We start from the raw sequence: 15,767 nt of genomic DNA on the forward strand, positions 1-15,767 counted from the left end.
CATACCCCCTGTATGGAAGCATGTTTCTGGCTGTCCTCAAACACGAATTCCAGTTTAGTAGGGTATAAATTTCTTCCTTTAAGATAGTTCTAGAATATAGGATACGTAAGTTACACAACATTCAAATGCAATGTGTGGAACTTGATTGGATCCTTCTTTGAACACGTCTGTAATTTGCCTGTTGGGATATTTGGAGAAACTGAAATGAGGATAAATTATGCATGCATGTTTAATTTTGTTAGATTTGTAATCACGTATTAGGGTTGTATAGGAAAATATCTCTTTTCAAAGAAATGTACTTGAACATATTTAAGAGCAAAATTCTACCTGTAACTTTCCTTAGAATATTTTGAATAAAAATAAACAGGCGAAGGGGTGCCTGAGTGGCTGAGTTGGTTAAGTGCCTGTCTCTCGATTTCAGTGTATGTCGTGATCTCACCGTTCGTGAGTTCAAGCCCCACATCGGGCTCCTTGTTGACAGTGTGGAGCCTGCTTAGGATTCTTTCTCTCTCCCTCTCTCTCTGCCCCTCTCCCATGCTCTCTCTCTCAAAATAAATAAATTAACTTTAAAAATAAATAAATAAGGGTGCCTGGGTGGCTCAGTCAGTTAAGTGTCTAACTTTGGCTCAGGTCATGATGTCACAGTTCATGAGTTCAAGCCCCACGTAGGGCCCTGTGCTGACAGTTCAGAATCTGGAGCCTGCTTCATATTGTGTCTCCCTCTCAGCCCCTCCCCCTGTCGCACGCGCTCGCTCTCTCTCTCTCTCTCTCTCTCTCAAAAATAAACATTTAAAAAAAATTTTTAGTAAAATAAATAAATAAATAAACAGGTGAAGAAAATACGGCAAAATGTTAACAATGGTTAGGCCTAAGCAATAAAAGGTCATCTTTCTATATGATAGAGAGCTTTATATTAAAAAGTGAAAACAAGCTTTGTGCAGTGGCAATATCATAGCCAATGAGGTTTATCTGAGGCATGATTATTGCTAATTAAAAGGTGAAAACAAAATGTAAGATAATAAATTTTTCTTCACAAATTTCTCTAAATTACTGATCCAAATAATCTGGTATTTAGTGCTGCAGGTAGGTCATCATTATTTTAATAATTAGTAAAGCATAAATAATTAGCAAGCATAAAAAATAAGGGGAAAGTACCTTTCATTCTCTGGTTCTGGCATTTCCTATAACAGGTGGCTGTGCCACCTGTCACATTTGTTTCTGTCCTTCCCAAAGCACGATGTCCAAATTGCTACGTTTGTTTTTGCACAATACAAGCACTATCAGATTCGTTGCAGTTGGAAATGAGAAAAACAGAGACAGTGTCCCAAACCTGGTTTATCAATATTCACCTCCAGACCAAGACACCAGCGAAGAGGTGGTGACCAAACTAATATGACCAGTTCCTGTCACCAGAAGCGAAGCATCTATCGGGCTCTACTCCCGAGCAGCCAAGCTCATTTCTGTTCTGTATAGGTTGGCCAATGGCAGCCTGCATGGCAATGGTGAGGACTACAATCTGGTGATGGCAGAGGCCGTGGTGATACAATGACAACAGTTCGCAATTTGGAAATCAGGGCCCTGGTACATCTCTCGTCTTTCTCCTATGAAACCTACATGACTCTTATTTGCCAGGCCTCTGGCCCCACACACTAAGCAGGTCACTTACAACCTCAATCCTTACACCAACCCAAGAATTAAGTACTGATACCTTCATTTTATAGAGGAGAATCCAATGGTTCAGAAAGGTTAAGTAATTTTCCCAGGGTCACACAGCTAATAGTGTCAGGGCCAGGCCTGAAACTCAGGCATGGCTTCCCAGTTTACACTGTTTATAACCAGTATAGAGACTGTGTCTCTTCAATCTTTTTCTTTTTAAAAACATTTTTTAATGTTTACTTATTATTGAGAGACAGAAACAGAGCATGAGCAGAGAAGGGGCAGAGAGAGAGGAAGACACAGAATCTGAAGCAGGCTCCAGGCTCTGAGCTGTCAGCATAGAGCCCGATGAGGGGCTCAGGCTCACAAACCGGGAGATTATGACTTGAGCTGAAGTCGGATGCCCAACCGACTGAGCCACCCAGGTGCCCCTCCTCAATCTTTTTCTGAAGTTCACTTGACCACACTTTGCTCTGACTTCTTCTCATCCTTCAACTGTTGGCTCAAATGTCACTTCTTCCTGACCACACCATCTTAGAGGAACATCACCCTGTTTTTCCCTCATAGCTACTAGCTAACTATCATAGTCTGCTATTGTCTAGTTAATTAATCACCGTCTGCCCTTGCCCACTTGAATGTAAGTTCCATGAGAGCAGGCCCCTTATCTCTCTTGCTCACCAGAGTTCCCAGGGCCTAGTATGGTGCCCAGCCCTAGGAGCTGTGTAGTAAATAGCTGGTTGAATATTCAATGAATGAGTTATACTGGTTTTGTCTAGAACACACTCATGCAGGTGCTGGCTGGTGCCTGAGTCTTAGTCATTGTTTGTGGAATGTTGAATGGACGCAGCAGCGATCCAAACAACGAAAGGTAAGAGTGCCCCAGAGTCCCTGTGTCCTGGGCTGTTGCTGGCTGCACTGGACAACAAAAGCCCAGGTTTCACAGCCCCTGGGCTTCTCAACTATGACTTACGTAAGACCGCACACAATGGGAGCTTAGCTAGTATGATTAGGCTGCAAGGTTTACATGCATCCTGAGCACCCAGGCTTTTTGAACTGTGCCCCACCAAGTTCTAAGGTTTTAGGGAGGTGTTTCAGGGCTTTCTCTGAAACAAAAGAAATGGGAATAGAGCATAAGTGGAAAGAGTTCTAGGCCCCCATCTTCTTTTCTACAAAGGAAGCTCCACTTCCATGTGACTGATGGTAATGGGTTTAACACTGGCCTCCCAAAATTCATGTCCACCTGGAACCTCAGAAGATTATCTTATTTGGAGACAGGGTCTTTGCATATTTAACTAGTTAAGATGAGGTCACACAGATTTGTGTGGGCCCTACATCCAGTGACCAATGCCCTTGTAAGAAGAGGAGAGGACACAAAGGGCACATACAACAGAACACCATGTGGAAATGCAGGCAGAAAATGAAGTGATGTGTGTCCAAGCCAAGAAGCACCAAGGATGGCTGGAAACACAGATGCAAGGAGAGGGGCTCCAAACAGATTCTCCCTCAGATTCCAGAAGGAACCAACCCTCCCAACACCCTGATTTCAGACTTTCTCACCTCTAGAACGGTGAGAGAATAAATTTGTTGTTTTGAGCCACGTGGTTTGTGGTCATTCCTTATGGCAGCTGTGGGAAACTCATGCACTTACATAATGAACGTCCATGTAAGATGGTTCTGTTTATTGGTAAGTGAGTGACAACTGCCTGGGACTCTTACCCCTCGGTCCCCCACCTGCTCCATGCTCCGGAGCCTGGGCCTGCTCTGGGCTCTGCCATAACACATCCAGGACAACAAAATCACCTCTCCTGTGGGGCCAGTCCCACCACCACCACCACCAGGGTGTCTAGGTCCCCCCGCACTTCCCCCACAGGAGTTTCCCAAATTGCTCTCCTGATAACAATCCCACAAGTGCCTTTTGGTCATCTTCAGGTCCGGGGGTGGGGGTACCTCGTAGGCCAACTTTGGCCAGCAGCCGGAACAGGGGCAGGAGGACATCATAGTCTGGAGAGGCTGCCCTCGCTGTGTCCACCAGGGTCTGCAGAAGGGCCTCACTGCCACCCTTACTGATCATGTAGCGAATCCTTCGGTCAGTGCCTGAGGGAGAAAGGAGAGGAGAGCTAGGCCCCCAAACAATCAACCTCATTTCCTCGGAGCAGAAAGCGGGCCTCACAGACAGAGATGGAGCAAGGATCACTTCATTCGCCCCAGAAACCAAGACTGTATGGTTTCTGAAGCAACCTTGTGTCAAGTTGTGCTTTTACTCAGGTAAGGGGTTGGGATGGAGGTGTGAAATGGAGAAATAATGGAATATGTAAGAACCTAGGTGCGCTCACCTATCACAGCTCTAATAAATGGAGTCCGCTTTCTTGAGAACCTGCTGAGTCTCAGTGTATGTATGTGTACTTGCGTGTGCATGTATATAAACATGCATATAGGCTTACCTAGAATCATACCTTTAAGAGAAGAGGGAATATCAGTATTCTTCTGATATAGGTGTGACTCTTCAGTAACAGGGATTGGGGGTGATAGTTTATCTGGAATAATTTAATTTATGGTATACGACTTTTTTGATGCTGGTCTTCAGCAATGAATGAGAGGAATATATGGAAATAGCTAGAGCGATTCTTTAAGAAACAGGCATCCAATCATCCATCTCAGGAGTTTTGAAAAGGGTGTGGAGGGCGCTTGGGTGGCTCAGTCAGTTAAGCATCTGACTTTGGCTCAGGTCATGATCTCACAGTTCGTGGGTTTGAGCCCCACATCAGGCTCCATGCTGACAGCTCAAAGCCTAGAGCCTGCTTTGGATTCTATGTCTCCCTCTCTCTCTCTGCCCCTCCCCAACTCGTGCTCTCTCTCTCTCTCTCTCTCTCTCTCTCAAAAATGAATAAATGTTTAAAAAAAATTTTTTAAGGGTGTGGAGTTATGATAGAATATACTGGTCTTTCTACTTAAGAATAGTTGTGAGCAGGCCCCCCCCCCAACCTTGCTCCAGGACAAGCTTAAAAGCAGTGATTACATTTCAACCTGGAAGGAGACCTCGGTGATTCTCTATGCACTGGGCATGGTTGTCCTCACAAGGTGGCCAACGGGGTAGGACATTATCAGCAAAGGGGACCCTCTGATTTTTAAACCCAATGGAAAGTAGCATCCTCTACTAAAGGAACAATAATCAGCACCTATCTCAGAAGGAGAACTCCAAGGTCTCATTCAAGTCTTCCAGACACCTCTGGACAAATTGAAGGAGGCACCATCCCAGAAGACAATTGGCTTCACCTACAAAGGGTACCTCACTCAGCAGACTGCTGGGAAGTCACCCTGCCATCAGAGGGCAGCACAGCCTATAGGAAAACCTCACTATGACTGGACCCTTCCTCCTGAACCTGTAATTGGAGGCTCTGTGGCTTGAAAGGGACATTCACTTTGGTATTGTCTGTTTGGTGTTAACGTTTCTTTCTAATGCAATGTGGCTGGTATACCCAGAAATGGAAACAGAGTGAATGTTGCAATGTCCTAGAAGGTATATTTTCCAGGACCCTCATGCTGAAGTGAGCTAGCCGAGGCCTGCCCCAGTTAACTCCGTTGATTCCAGCACAGTGAACTCTGTCATCTTTTCTCTGAGAACTTAACAGCTTACCACACTGTTAAGTCCACCTCCTACCCCATATTCCCATCTGCACTTGACATACATTAAGAAGTTGCTAAGGGGCGCCTGGGTGGCGCAGTCGGTTAAGCGTCCGACTTCAGCCAGGTCACAATCTCGCGGTCCGTGAGTTCCAGCCCCGCATCAGGCTCTGGGCTGATGGTTCGGAGCCTGGAGCCTGTTTCCGATTCTGTGTTTCCCTCTCTCTCTGCCCCTCCCCCGTTCATGCTCTGTCTCTCTCTGTCCCAAAAATAAATAAACGTTGGAAAAAAAAAAAATTAAAAAAAAAAAAAAAAGAAGTTGCTAATACCTGGCTGTCTAATGGGCCAACAGAGGGGAGCAGAGAAAGGGGAGGGGTAGAGTCATGAAGGGCTAGCTCTCTCTTTCAACCTGGGATAACCATAGATGAGATATCGTAGAAGAACCACCGAGAGCAGAATTTCCTCCTAAGTTTGGGTCACCATAGGGTGTGTGACAAGACTGAAGAACGCTAAGAGCCCAAAGTACAATCAGCCCACTTTACCCTGGGTCTTATTAACCTCAGCGAAAAAGATGGGCTGGTGACAGAGTCCCTGACAGAGAACTTGAGCTGAAGCAATACCCTCTAGGCCACACAGATTCCGGGAGACACACAGCCACATGCCCCCACTACGTCCTACTCACCAACAGAAAGCAGATCTCCGAGAACCTGGAGGATGTTCAGGATGGACTCCCTGTCAGAGGAGTTCTGCAATGAAAACACAGGCAGCCATCTTTATGAAAGAACGCAAAAGGAGGGAGGTGGTGTGGTCAGGGAGGCACACATGGATGTGGCAGGGCTGTGCTCCCTCCCATTGGGAGAGATTTTGCCGTAAGAACTGGTTGAAGGGGTGCTTCTTAAGTGGCGGCAATGAGGGGACTCACTGAGATAAGGGTCCCGGGGGCTCTGCCTCCATATTTAGCCTTCAGGATACCTTTTTGGGGATCCATTTTGTAGTAACATCAGCATGATGGGCAAAAGAATAAGCAATGAACTTCACTCACATGTGGAATTTAAGAAACAAAGGGGGAAAAAAGAGACCAACCAAAAAAGAGACTCTCAACTACAGAAAACAAACAGTTCCCAGAGGGGAAGTGGGGGGTGGAGGGGGGTGGGGGAAATAGGTGAAGGGAATTAAGAGCACACTTAGCTCTCTTTTTTTTAAGTTCATTTATTTTTTGAGAGAGCAAGAGCATGTGTGAACAGGGGAGGGGCAGAGAGAGAGGGAGACACAGAATCCGAATCAGGCTCCAGGCTCTGAGCTGACAGCAGCAAGCCCGATGTGGGGCTCAAACCCACGAACCATGAGATCATGACCAGAGCTGAAGCTGGACACTTAACCGACTGAGCCACCCAGGCACCCCCAGAGTACCCTTATCTTGATGAGCACTGATTGTTGTATAGAATTCTTGAATCCCTATATTTTAGACGTGAAACTAATATAACCCCATATGTTAGCTATACTGGAATCAAAATTTTATAAAGAAGAATGTGTTTCTTAAACATAAAAAAAAACTAATAAAAAAAAAAAAGCATCAATACTTGATGCAGAGACAGTGAGAAGGGACTTTGTGGACCAAAGCTAGCCCAGTTCTCAACTATGTCAGTGGGCTGAGATTCGTTGTAAATACAGGGCAGAGTGCAGAAACATTAATCCATGATATTCTGAAGGAAAAGATTCTCTGTGTAGTAAAGATAAATTCTTAGTTTCTCAAGAGGAACCTCAGGTGGTGCCAAATCTCATCATGTAGATGTTCTAGGGGATCCTTGCAACGCTTGACACCCTCCCCTCAGTTATGCAGAAGACAACACTGAGGTTCCAAAAGGGAAAACTGGTTCAAGTCCCCTGAAGTGGCCAATAAGAACAAAGCCTGAAGTACAGCCCAGGCCAGGTTCCCAAACACTAGGCCAGTGGTCTTTGTACTGTAATATGCTTTTCTCTTTCTTTTTCTTTTACTTTACTTTTCTTTTTTTTTTTTTCTTAGATCTCCAGAACTTATTTACTGACTTGTTGCAAGTTTATACATTTAAATATCATCTCCCCAATTCCCCCACTCCCCAGCCCCTGGTAACCACCATCATTTTCTGTTTTACAGGTTCAGCTTTTTTACATTCTACAGATCAGTGATGTCATGCAGTATTTGTCTTTCTCTGTTTGACTTATCGCATGTAGCATAATGCCCTCAAGGTCCATCCAGGTTGTTGCAAATGGCAGGATTTCCTTCTTTCTCAAGGCTGAGTAATACTCCCGTGTGTGTGTGCGTGTGTGTGTGTGTCTTCTTTATCCATTCATCTATTGATGGACAATTTGTTGCTTCCATGTGCTGGCTATTGTTAAGCATGCCACAGTAAACATGGGTGTGCAGATATCTCTTTAAGGTTCTGATTTCAATTCTTTTGTATCTATACCTAAGAGTCCTATATTATACCACTCAAGAAAATTAACTTTAAATGGATCAAAGATTTAAACATAAGGTCTGAACCCACAAACTTCCTAGGGGAAAAAAAAAACACAGGGGAAAAAATCCCTGACATTGGTTTTGGCAATGATTTCTTGGGTAGGACATCAGAAATATCAGCAACCAAAATTAAAATAAACAACTGGGACTACATTAAACTAAAGAGCTTCTGGGCAGCAAAGGAACAATCAATAAATTGAAAAGGCAATATGGGAGAAAAGAGTCATAAAGCATGTATCTGATAAAGGGCTGATATCCAAAATACATATTAAAAACAATACAACTCAATAGCAGAAAATCAAATAATCCAATTTTAAAATCAGCAAAGGACCTGGATAGACATTTTTCCAAAGACATACAGATGGCCAACACGTACATGAAAAGATAGTCAACATTACTCATCATCAAGGAAATGCAAATCAAAACACAATGAGAGATCATCTCACACCTATTGCAATGGCTTTAATCAAAAAGCCCAGAGATAACAAATGTTGGCAAGAATGTGGAGAAAAAGAAACCCTATATGCTACTTTTTAGGTAGGTTATTTAAGGCACAGCTTTAATCTTCACATTAGTGAGTCTCATGTTCCCCATCTGCTTCAAAGACTTCAATAACTCCCTATTACACACAGGATAAAGTCAGAGCTCCTTAATAGGGTTTCCAAAGCTCCTCATGGCCTTATTGCACTTGCCTCTTCCAGCTTTATTATTCATTACAACCTCCCTGCCCAAAATATATGCTTCGGTGGTGTGGAACTACTTATAATTTCCTGCTCAACCACCTAGTCTCTTGCCTCTGTACCTATGATTCTACTGTTCCCTCTTCCTGAGCCTGGTCAGCGTCAACTCATCCTTCAAGTGAACCAATGGCTTCCCATAGGATTCAGACCCCTACCTCCTACAGGCTGGGTCTGGGGTCTCCCTGTTCTCCACATCACTATGAGCTACCCTTGACAGCACACTCACTATGTGGTAGTGGCATGCTTCCCATCCTATCCCTACTAGATAGGAATCTTTAGAGAAGGGACCAAGTTTTGTGTATATCTGTATTCCCAGCACCTGTTCCAGGGAAAGCGTACCATACATGTTTTTCAGAATGCAGCCACACTGAACCATAAAGGAGCCATGAAGTCCAATGTCGCACCCCAGGGCAAAGCGGTGCTTACACTTCAATCCTGGGCTTAATACCCTCGAGGAACTCACACTTCAACATCCCAGCCAGGGCCGTGACTAGGGTGAGACAAGTGAGGCCCTAGTTTGGGTGCAAAATTTTAATTTTACAATGCAGTAATCAAGATAAATGATATTTTAATGCTATACTTTAACAAATCAAAATTACAGCAAGACCGTGGATTGCAAGTAACTTGTTCTGCAAGCGTTCCATAAGATGAGCATACATTTCTAATAAATTTTAACTTGATAGACAAGTGAAGTCTTGCAATACAAGTAGTACATGACGCTGAACGTCACAGGATCACAACTGAGCCAACGGTTCTTGAAATTCGCTTTGGTTTATGAGTGCTTTGGATTACAAGCATGTTTCCAGAATGAATTATGCTCACAAACCGAGGTTTTACTATAATGCAAAAAGAATCCATAATGAGAAAAATAGCAAAATATAAATGTTTAACTCTTATTCTAGGTGTGATGAGACATCTGAGGATCCTGAGGCACTTGATATCTACACTTCCCCAGGAAAAAGACTTGGGTTTGCTCTGACACCTCCACTGGGTGCTTTAGCCTAAGGAGGCCAGTCTCGGCAGGCACTCATCTGACTGTCTCTGCCTCCCACCAGGGGAGTCCCACTGCAAATGTCATCCATACATGTGCACAGCATCAATGTTCCCTGCCCCTCCTTAGTCTCCCCCAATCTGCGAACACGAACCAAGAGTCAGTGCTGCAACTGGGCCATCATTCTGGAGAGGCTGCTGGTCTTTGATTCTGGTACAAATTCCAACATGTGCTTGGTGGGGGGAGAGGGGTCCCCTACACCAAAAGACAATGCTCTGAATGCCAGCTGGGTGTCCCACAATTAAACTCGATTCAGACACTATCTACGCAGAGACAGCATCAGATTCCACTGGCTAAAGTTTTACTTCAGCCCTACAAGACTGGCCCCCCACTTCAGGCTTCAACCTCAAAGTCCAGGATGTTGCCTATACAGCTGGGCCTTGAACAACAGGAGTGCGAGCTGCATAGATCCTCTTACATGTAGATATTTTCCCATACAGTACAGTGCTGTAAATGTATTTTCCTTATGATTTTCATAGCATTCTCTTTTCTCTAGCTCACTTTAAGTGTAGAGCACCTAATACACGTCACACACAAAATATTTGTTAATCAACTGTTTATGTTATCAGTAAAGCTTCCAGTCAACTGTAGGCTATTTATTAGTTACGTGTTGGGGGAGACAAAAGTTATACGAGGACTTTTGACTGTGTACGGGAGTCAGCACCCGCGTTGTCCAGGGTCAACTGTGCTTCTCATCAACTGGCTATAAATTAAAGTTTCCTTCCTCGGGAAGGAAGCAGCCCACACAGCTCAGAGAAACATTTTACTTACTAGGTTACCGGTTTGCTATAAAAGGGTATAACTCGGGACACCTGGGTGGCTCAGTCAGTTAAGCGTCCGACTTTGGCTCAGGTCATGATTTCACTTCGAGCCCCACGTCGGGCTCTGTGCTGACAGCTCAGAGCCTGGAGCCTGCTTCGGGTTCCATGTCTCTCTCCACTCTGCCCCTCCCCAGCTTGTGCTCTGTCTCTCTCAAAAATAAACATTTAAAAACTTTTTAAAAAAGAAATAAAACTGCCAGTTATTTTACCAACAAAATTGGGTTCATTTGGGGTAGCAGAGGATTACAAACCGGGACAAGAAGGCCACTGCAAAACTACACACAAGTCCCAAGAGAACAAAGGAAAGACTGGCTCTTTTATAGAGGGGGTTGGGGCGGAGCTGCTATAAACAAAAAGTCCATTGGTGTAAAACTGGGAGCTGGAAGTATAGTGGCTTTTCATTAGCTGAGTTGTGACAGTTTCTCATTGGCTGGGCTGTTGCCAGGGGAAGGAGGAAAACTGTCCTCCTCCTGCTGGGATAGTTAAAAGGGTAGCCCAAACCTACCTGGAAGGCAAGCCTCTTCCTGTTGGGTCTGCAATTGACAAGTGGTAGGATGTGAGAGCTCCCTCTGCTGGCCCCTAGGGTTTACTTTTATTAATTTTTACATTGCCAGCCAGAAGTTCTCTGAACACTGTCCTTTTTGGGTTTTCTGAAAGCTTCATTAGGTAGATAGAATCAACCTCCAGGCCCTCTCCCCTCCCCAGAGGTCAGAGGCAAAGGGTGGTCAGGGGGACAGAAAATTCCAACCACACGGTTGGTTCTCCCAGCAACCAGCCCCCACCCTAGGGTGGGACCCAAAAGTTATCTCCTTAATATAACAAAAGACACCTTAATTGCTCTCATCACTTTGGAGATTCTTAAGGTTTTAGGAGCTCTGTGCCTGAAATGGGACTAATTCAAAACAATGTATTTCTTGGGGCACCTAGATGGCTCAGTTGGTAGACAATGCAACTCTTGTTCTCAAGGTTGTGAGCTGGAACCCCATACTGGATGTAGAAAATTACTTAAAAAGGAAATCTTTAACACCTGGGTGGCTCAGTTGGTTAAATATCTGACTTTGGCTTAGGTCATGATCTCTCAGTTCATGAGTTCAGGTGTCAGGCTCCTTGCTGATGGTGAGGAACCTGCTTGGGATTCTCACTCTCTCTGCCCCTCTCCCACTTATGCTTTCTCTCTCTCAAAATAAATAAAAACTTAAAAATATATTAAAAATTATATCTTTGAAATATACATGACATATATATTTCTTGTTATAAATCACAATAGCATGGCAAGACTCCAGCCCTTTGAAAGTGGGCCCAAAGGTGGCTCACAAATGAAGTCCCTGGAATGGTGTTTCTGATCAACACTAATGGTTCTGGATCCACCTCCAACACCCCCAAATTGGTCTTATCTCTGAGAAGAGGGAGGGGGATACAAGTTAAAAGCCAGGCTGTACAATATTGTGTACCTTGTAAAATGCTAGATTCATTAGTTAATTATGAATAAAGGGCTAGGAAAAGGACAATAAGAGAGGAAATGGAGAGATAAGAAAAAGAAGAAAGAGAGAGAGGAAAAGAGAAAAACTAATAAAGTAGAAACTTACTGAAGAGGAATAAAAGATCCAGATTTAATTTCCTTTCATTCAATTATTCATGCACTCTTCCCACAAACGTTCATTGAAAACCATCTATGTTCCAGGCACCAGACTAAGGATGCAAATTGATCAAAATGCAATCTGCCTTCATGGGGCTCCAGGCCTGGCACACAATCAGGACCTGGGATGGTAAGGACCGTGACAAAGTAAGATGCTGGAAGAATCCAGGGAAGGAGCATTAACCTAGCCAGATCCATGAGTGACGACTCTGAGAAACCAGACCGAAAGGGGTGGGAGGGGAATGTTCCAGCTCTGTTGCAGCCCTGTGTGCTCAGGGGGAAGCATGACAGAGTGTGGTGACATCAGCGGATAAAACTGCTTCCAGTATGACCAGATTGAATGAAGCAGATGGTGAAACGAATTGTGAATTCCTGTGGGCAAGAAGTGGGTCTTATTCATCTCTGAATCCCCATCTCCAAAGGTCCAAGGATCATCCATATATTGGGTTGAATTAATATCTCAAGCTTATGAATTGCCTGCTTTGTTACAATGCCCACTAAAGCTCCCTGAGAACAAGCATTGCTCTATATGCTTCTATTGTACCTGCCAGCAGGGATATAGAGCTGGGCATGCAGAATGTACTAAATCACCACCCCTAAATTGGTTTGACCTGTAGCCAACACACTTGGCTGCACATGCATGAGACATCCTTCTGTAATTGCTTCCAAGAAAACCTCAGTGGTTTCATGTATGGGCAGTAGCGTGCTGAGGGAGTATGCACATGATACTGTCCCCTGCCCAGGGAAGGGGCCACAGTTCATCTCCTCTGAGCCTTACTCCATTTTGTGTGATGATTTAGAGGTGAATCTTAGCCCAGATCTGGGTAAGGAAATCTGAGTTGACATCTGCTGAGATTCCAGAAAGATTTCTTTTTCCAGGATTAAAAATAAGAGAGAAAAAACATTAAAAACAAAACAATGCAAAAAAAAAATCTCTTTCCTATTTTTGGGCATTGTTGTATGAGGACATGAACCTGGGTCACTGGTGACATCGTGAAGCCACTGAATCAACTCTCTGGAACCACCTACCTGTGGACTTTCAGACAAGTGAAATAACAAATCCCCTCACTTATAAAAGCCACTTTTAGTGAAGTAGTTTGTTCCTGAATTCTGATGTGACGGAGAAAAGAAGAAAATTTCACACCTCCATGTGCCCTCTTCTCAAGCATTATGGTCGTAATAAACAGGAAAGAAATTAATTTCACAAACAACTGTTAGGCCAGCCATCCCACAGAAACTAAGAGACAGTATCGTCATACAGATGTTGTGTTCATGAGGCTCTCACGCAGCCCTGAGCCAGAATGAATCAGCACAATATTGTTTTTCTTTAAATAAAAATTATGGCTATCAGTGGAGAAAAAATGCTACACAAAATCTCAACTGGCATTAATTTATGCACTGCTATATTTACCAATAAATATTTTACACTATTTAGAAGGATAACACAAAGCCATTATCTCACCCACAGTAATAATAAATGAGCAATTAAAGAAGGCAGGATGTGATGTGCCTCGATTTTCCTTTAATGATCCTTTTAAATGAATCATTGAGTAATCCCCTGTTGTTTAAGACTTTCCTATAAAACCTGGTTCTGCCAAGCTTTTGGGGAGAGGCAGGCAGTTGGAAGAACAAACAGTGTCTCTCATAGTCTGTGGGGTTTTGAACTGCAATTTTCTCAAATGCTATTTCGCATTTGTTTTCCCTTGCTTTGAAATCATCTGTGTCACCCAGTTGCTTTCCTCCTCCTGACTCCTCGTGATAGCATGTAATTAAGACCCTTCACATTGCTCATTGGCAGCCACTCCAGGCACCCCAGCCCCCAGCCTGCTGCCCACACAGGACCAGTGACCATGCCCCAAGACCATCATGAGTCCCTGTGACTTCAAAACTTTGCTCATGTTGCTACCACTGCTGAAGGACTGTTTCTACCTTTCTACCCCTCTCTTCCTTAGCCCATGAAACCTACTTATATTTCAATTCCAAGCTCGAGTATGCATTCTATATAGTTCTCCCAGTTAAGCTGCCTTCCCAGCACCCATTACCCAAAACCACCACATGTCTGCTCACATTGCACACTGCACAGCTCCAGGGGGTGCCATTCACAAAGACTACAACATGGTTGGTGCACTCTGAAGTGGTGCCATGTGGTGACCTGGCCTCTCTGAGAACAGAATTGTTTGCTCTAATACCACCTCACACCTGTCAGAATGGCTAACATTAACAACTCAGGAAACAACAGATGTTGGCGAGAATGTGGAGAAAGGGGAAACTTTGTGCACTGCTGGTGGGAATGCAAACTGGTGCGGCCACTCTGGAAAACAGTGTGGAGGTTTCTCAAAAAATTAAAAATAGAACTACCCTATGACCCAGCAATTGTACTACTAGGTATTTGTCCAAAGAACACAAAAATTCTTATTCAAAGGGGCACATGCACCCCAATGTATATACCAGTGCTATCAACAATAGTCAAAATATAAAAAGAGCTCAAATGTCCATCAACTGATGAATGGAAAAAGAAGATTTGGTGTGTGTGTGTGTGTGTGTGTGTGTGTGTGTGTGTGTGTGTGTGTATCTCACATATAATGAAATATTATTCAGCAATCAAAAAGAATGAAATCCTGCCATCTGCAACAATGTCTTCTACTGTCCATCGTGTCAAGTAAGGTCACGGTGGCACTCAGCTAGTAGACGGACTGGCTGGTCTGAAAGTTCTAAGATGGTGCCATTTGCATATCTGACACCATGGCAGGGATAGTGTCACCTTGGCAGACTGAAGGACTGGGCTCACCATGGACTGTTGACCAGAGTACCTACATGTGTCCTTTCCAGCATGACAGTCAGAAGGTACTTGGACTTTTTACATGGAAACTGGCTTCCCCCAGACCAAGGATTCCAAGAGAACTGGGGGAAAGCCTCAGAAGTCCAACTGTCACCTCTGCTGCATTCTGTTGGTCTGTCAAGTCCCTATTCATAGCCCAGACTCAAGAGGATGGAGTTAGGCTCCACCTCTGAATTGGAGCACTAGAAAAGAATTTACAACCATTTTTAATCTTCCACACTCCCTTTAGACTGTGAGCTCCTCTAGAGCAAGTATTTTGTCTTGTTCCCCTCAGTATCCTCAGATCCTAGTATGAGATCTTGCACAGAGTAGACACTCAGTAAACTATGGAATTGAAACTTAGTATGCAATCTGCCAGAGTCTTGCTGTCCTTTTCTCTTTGATGACAGGATTCACCTCAAAGTATATTCCAGTGAGAACATTGTTATAGAAATTAACAAGGTACACAGCTCGATTTTTTTAGTTTATTTATTTATTTTGAGAGAGAGAGAGAGAGTAGGGGAGGAGCCAAGAGAGAATATCCCAAGCAGGCTCCACACTGCCAGCACAGAGCCCCATGCATGGTTTGAACCCACGAACCATCAGATCATGACCTGCACCAAAATCAAGAGTCAGATGCTTGACGAAATGAGCCACCCAGGCTCCCCTCACAGCTCAATTTTTCTATCAGCAACTGAACAAACACAGTAGTCTCCCCTTATCTGTAACAGATACCTTCCAAGACCCCCAGTGGATGCCTGAAGCCACATATAGCATGAATCCTACATATGCCATGTGTTTTCCTATAATACATACTTCTGATAAAATTTAATTTATAAATTAGGCCCATGAAGAGATTAACAACCATAACTGATAATAAAGTAGAACAACTATAACAGTATACTGCAACAGAAGTTATGTGAATGT

General features: G+C 43.9%; 1 protein-coding gene and 1 pseudogene across 4 annotated transcripts in view; one reads left to right on the plus strand and one right to left on the minus strand.

Annotated features, from left to right (window-relative positions):
• Positions 1–15,767, minus strand: part of AGBL1 (AGBL carboxypeptidase 1) — a 938,649-nt gene that overhangs the window by 694,595 nt on the left and 228,287 nt on the right. For 3 of the 4 annotated variants that reach the window (XM_053223586.1, XM_053223587.1, XM_027068005.2), the window contains 2 exons: positions 5,960–6,023; positions 3,604–3,750 (listed from right to left, as the gene is read on the minus strand). In XM_053223586.1, coding sequence (XP_053079561.1) covers positions 3,604–3,727 — 124 coding nt within the window. In that variant the 5' untranslated portion in view covers positions 3,728–3,750; positions 5,960–6,023. The remainder of the gene's footprint in view (positions 1–3,603; positions 3,751–5,959; positions 6,024–15,767) is intronic. The other variant, XM_053223588.1, reaches the window with a different exon arrangement.
• LOC113602126 (uncharacterized) lies at positions 930–1,059 on the plus strand (annotated as a pseudogene).

The sequence above is a fragment of the Acinonyx jubatus genome, chromosome B3 (genome assembly GCF_027475565.1).
Source record: "Acinonyx jubatus isolate Ajub_Pintada_27869175 chromosome B3, VMU_Ajub_asm_v1.0, whole genome shotgun sequence".
NCBI lineage: Eukaryota > Metazoa > Chordata > Mammalia > Carnivora > Felidae > Acinonyx > Acinonyx jubatus.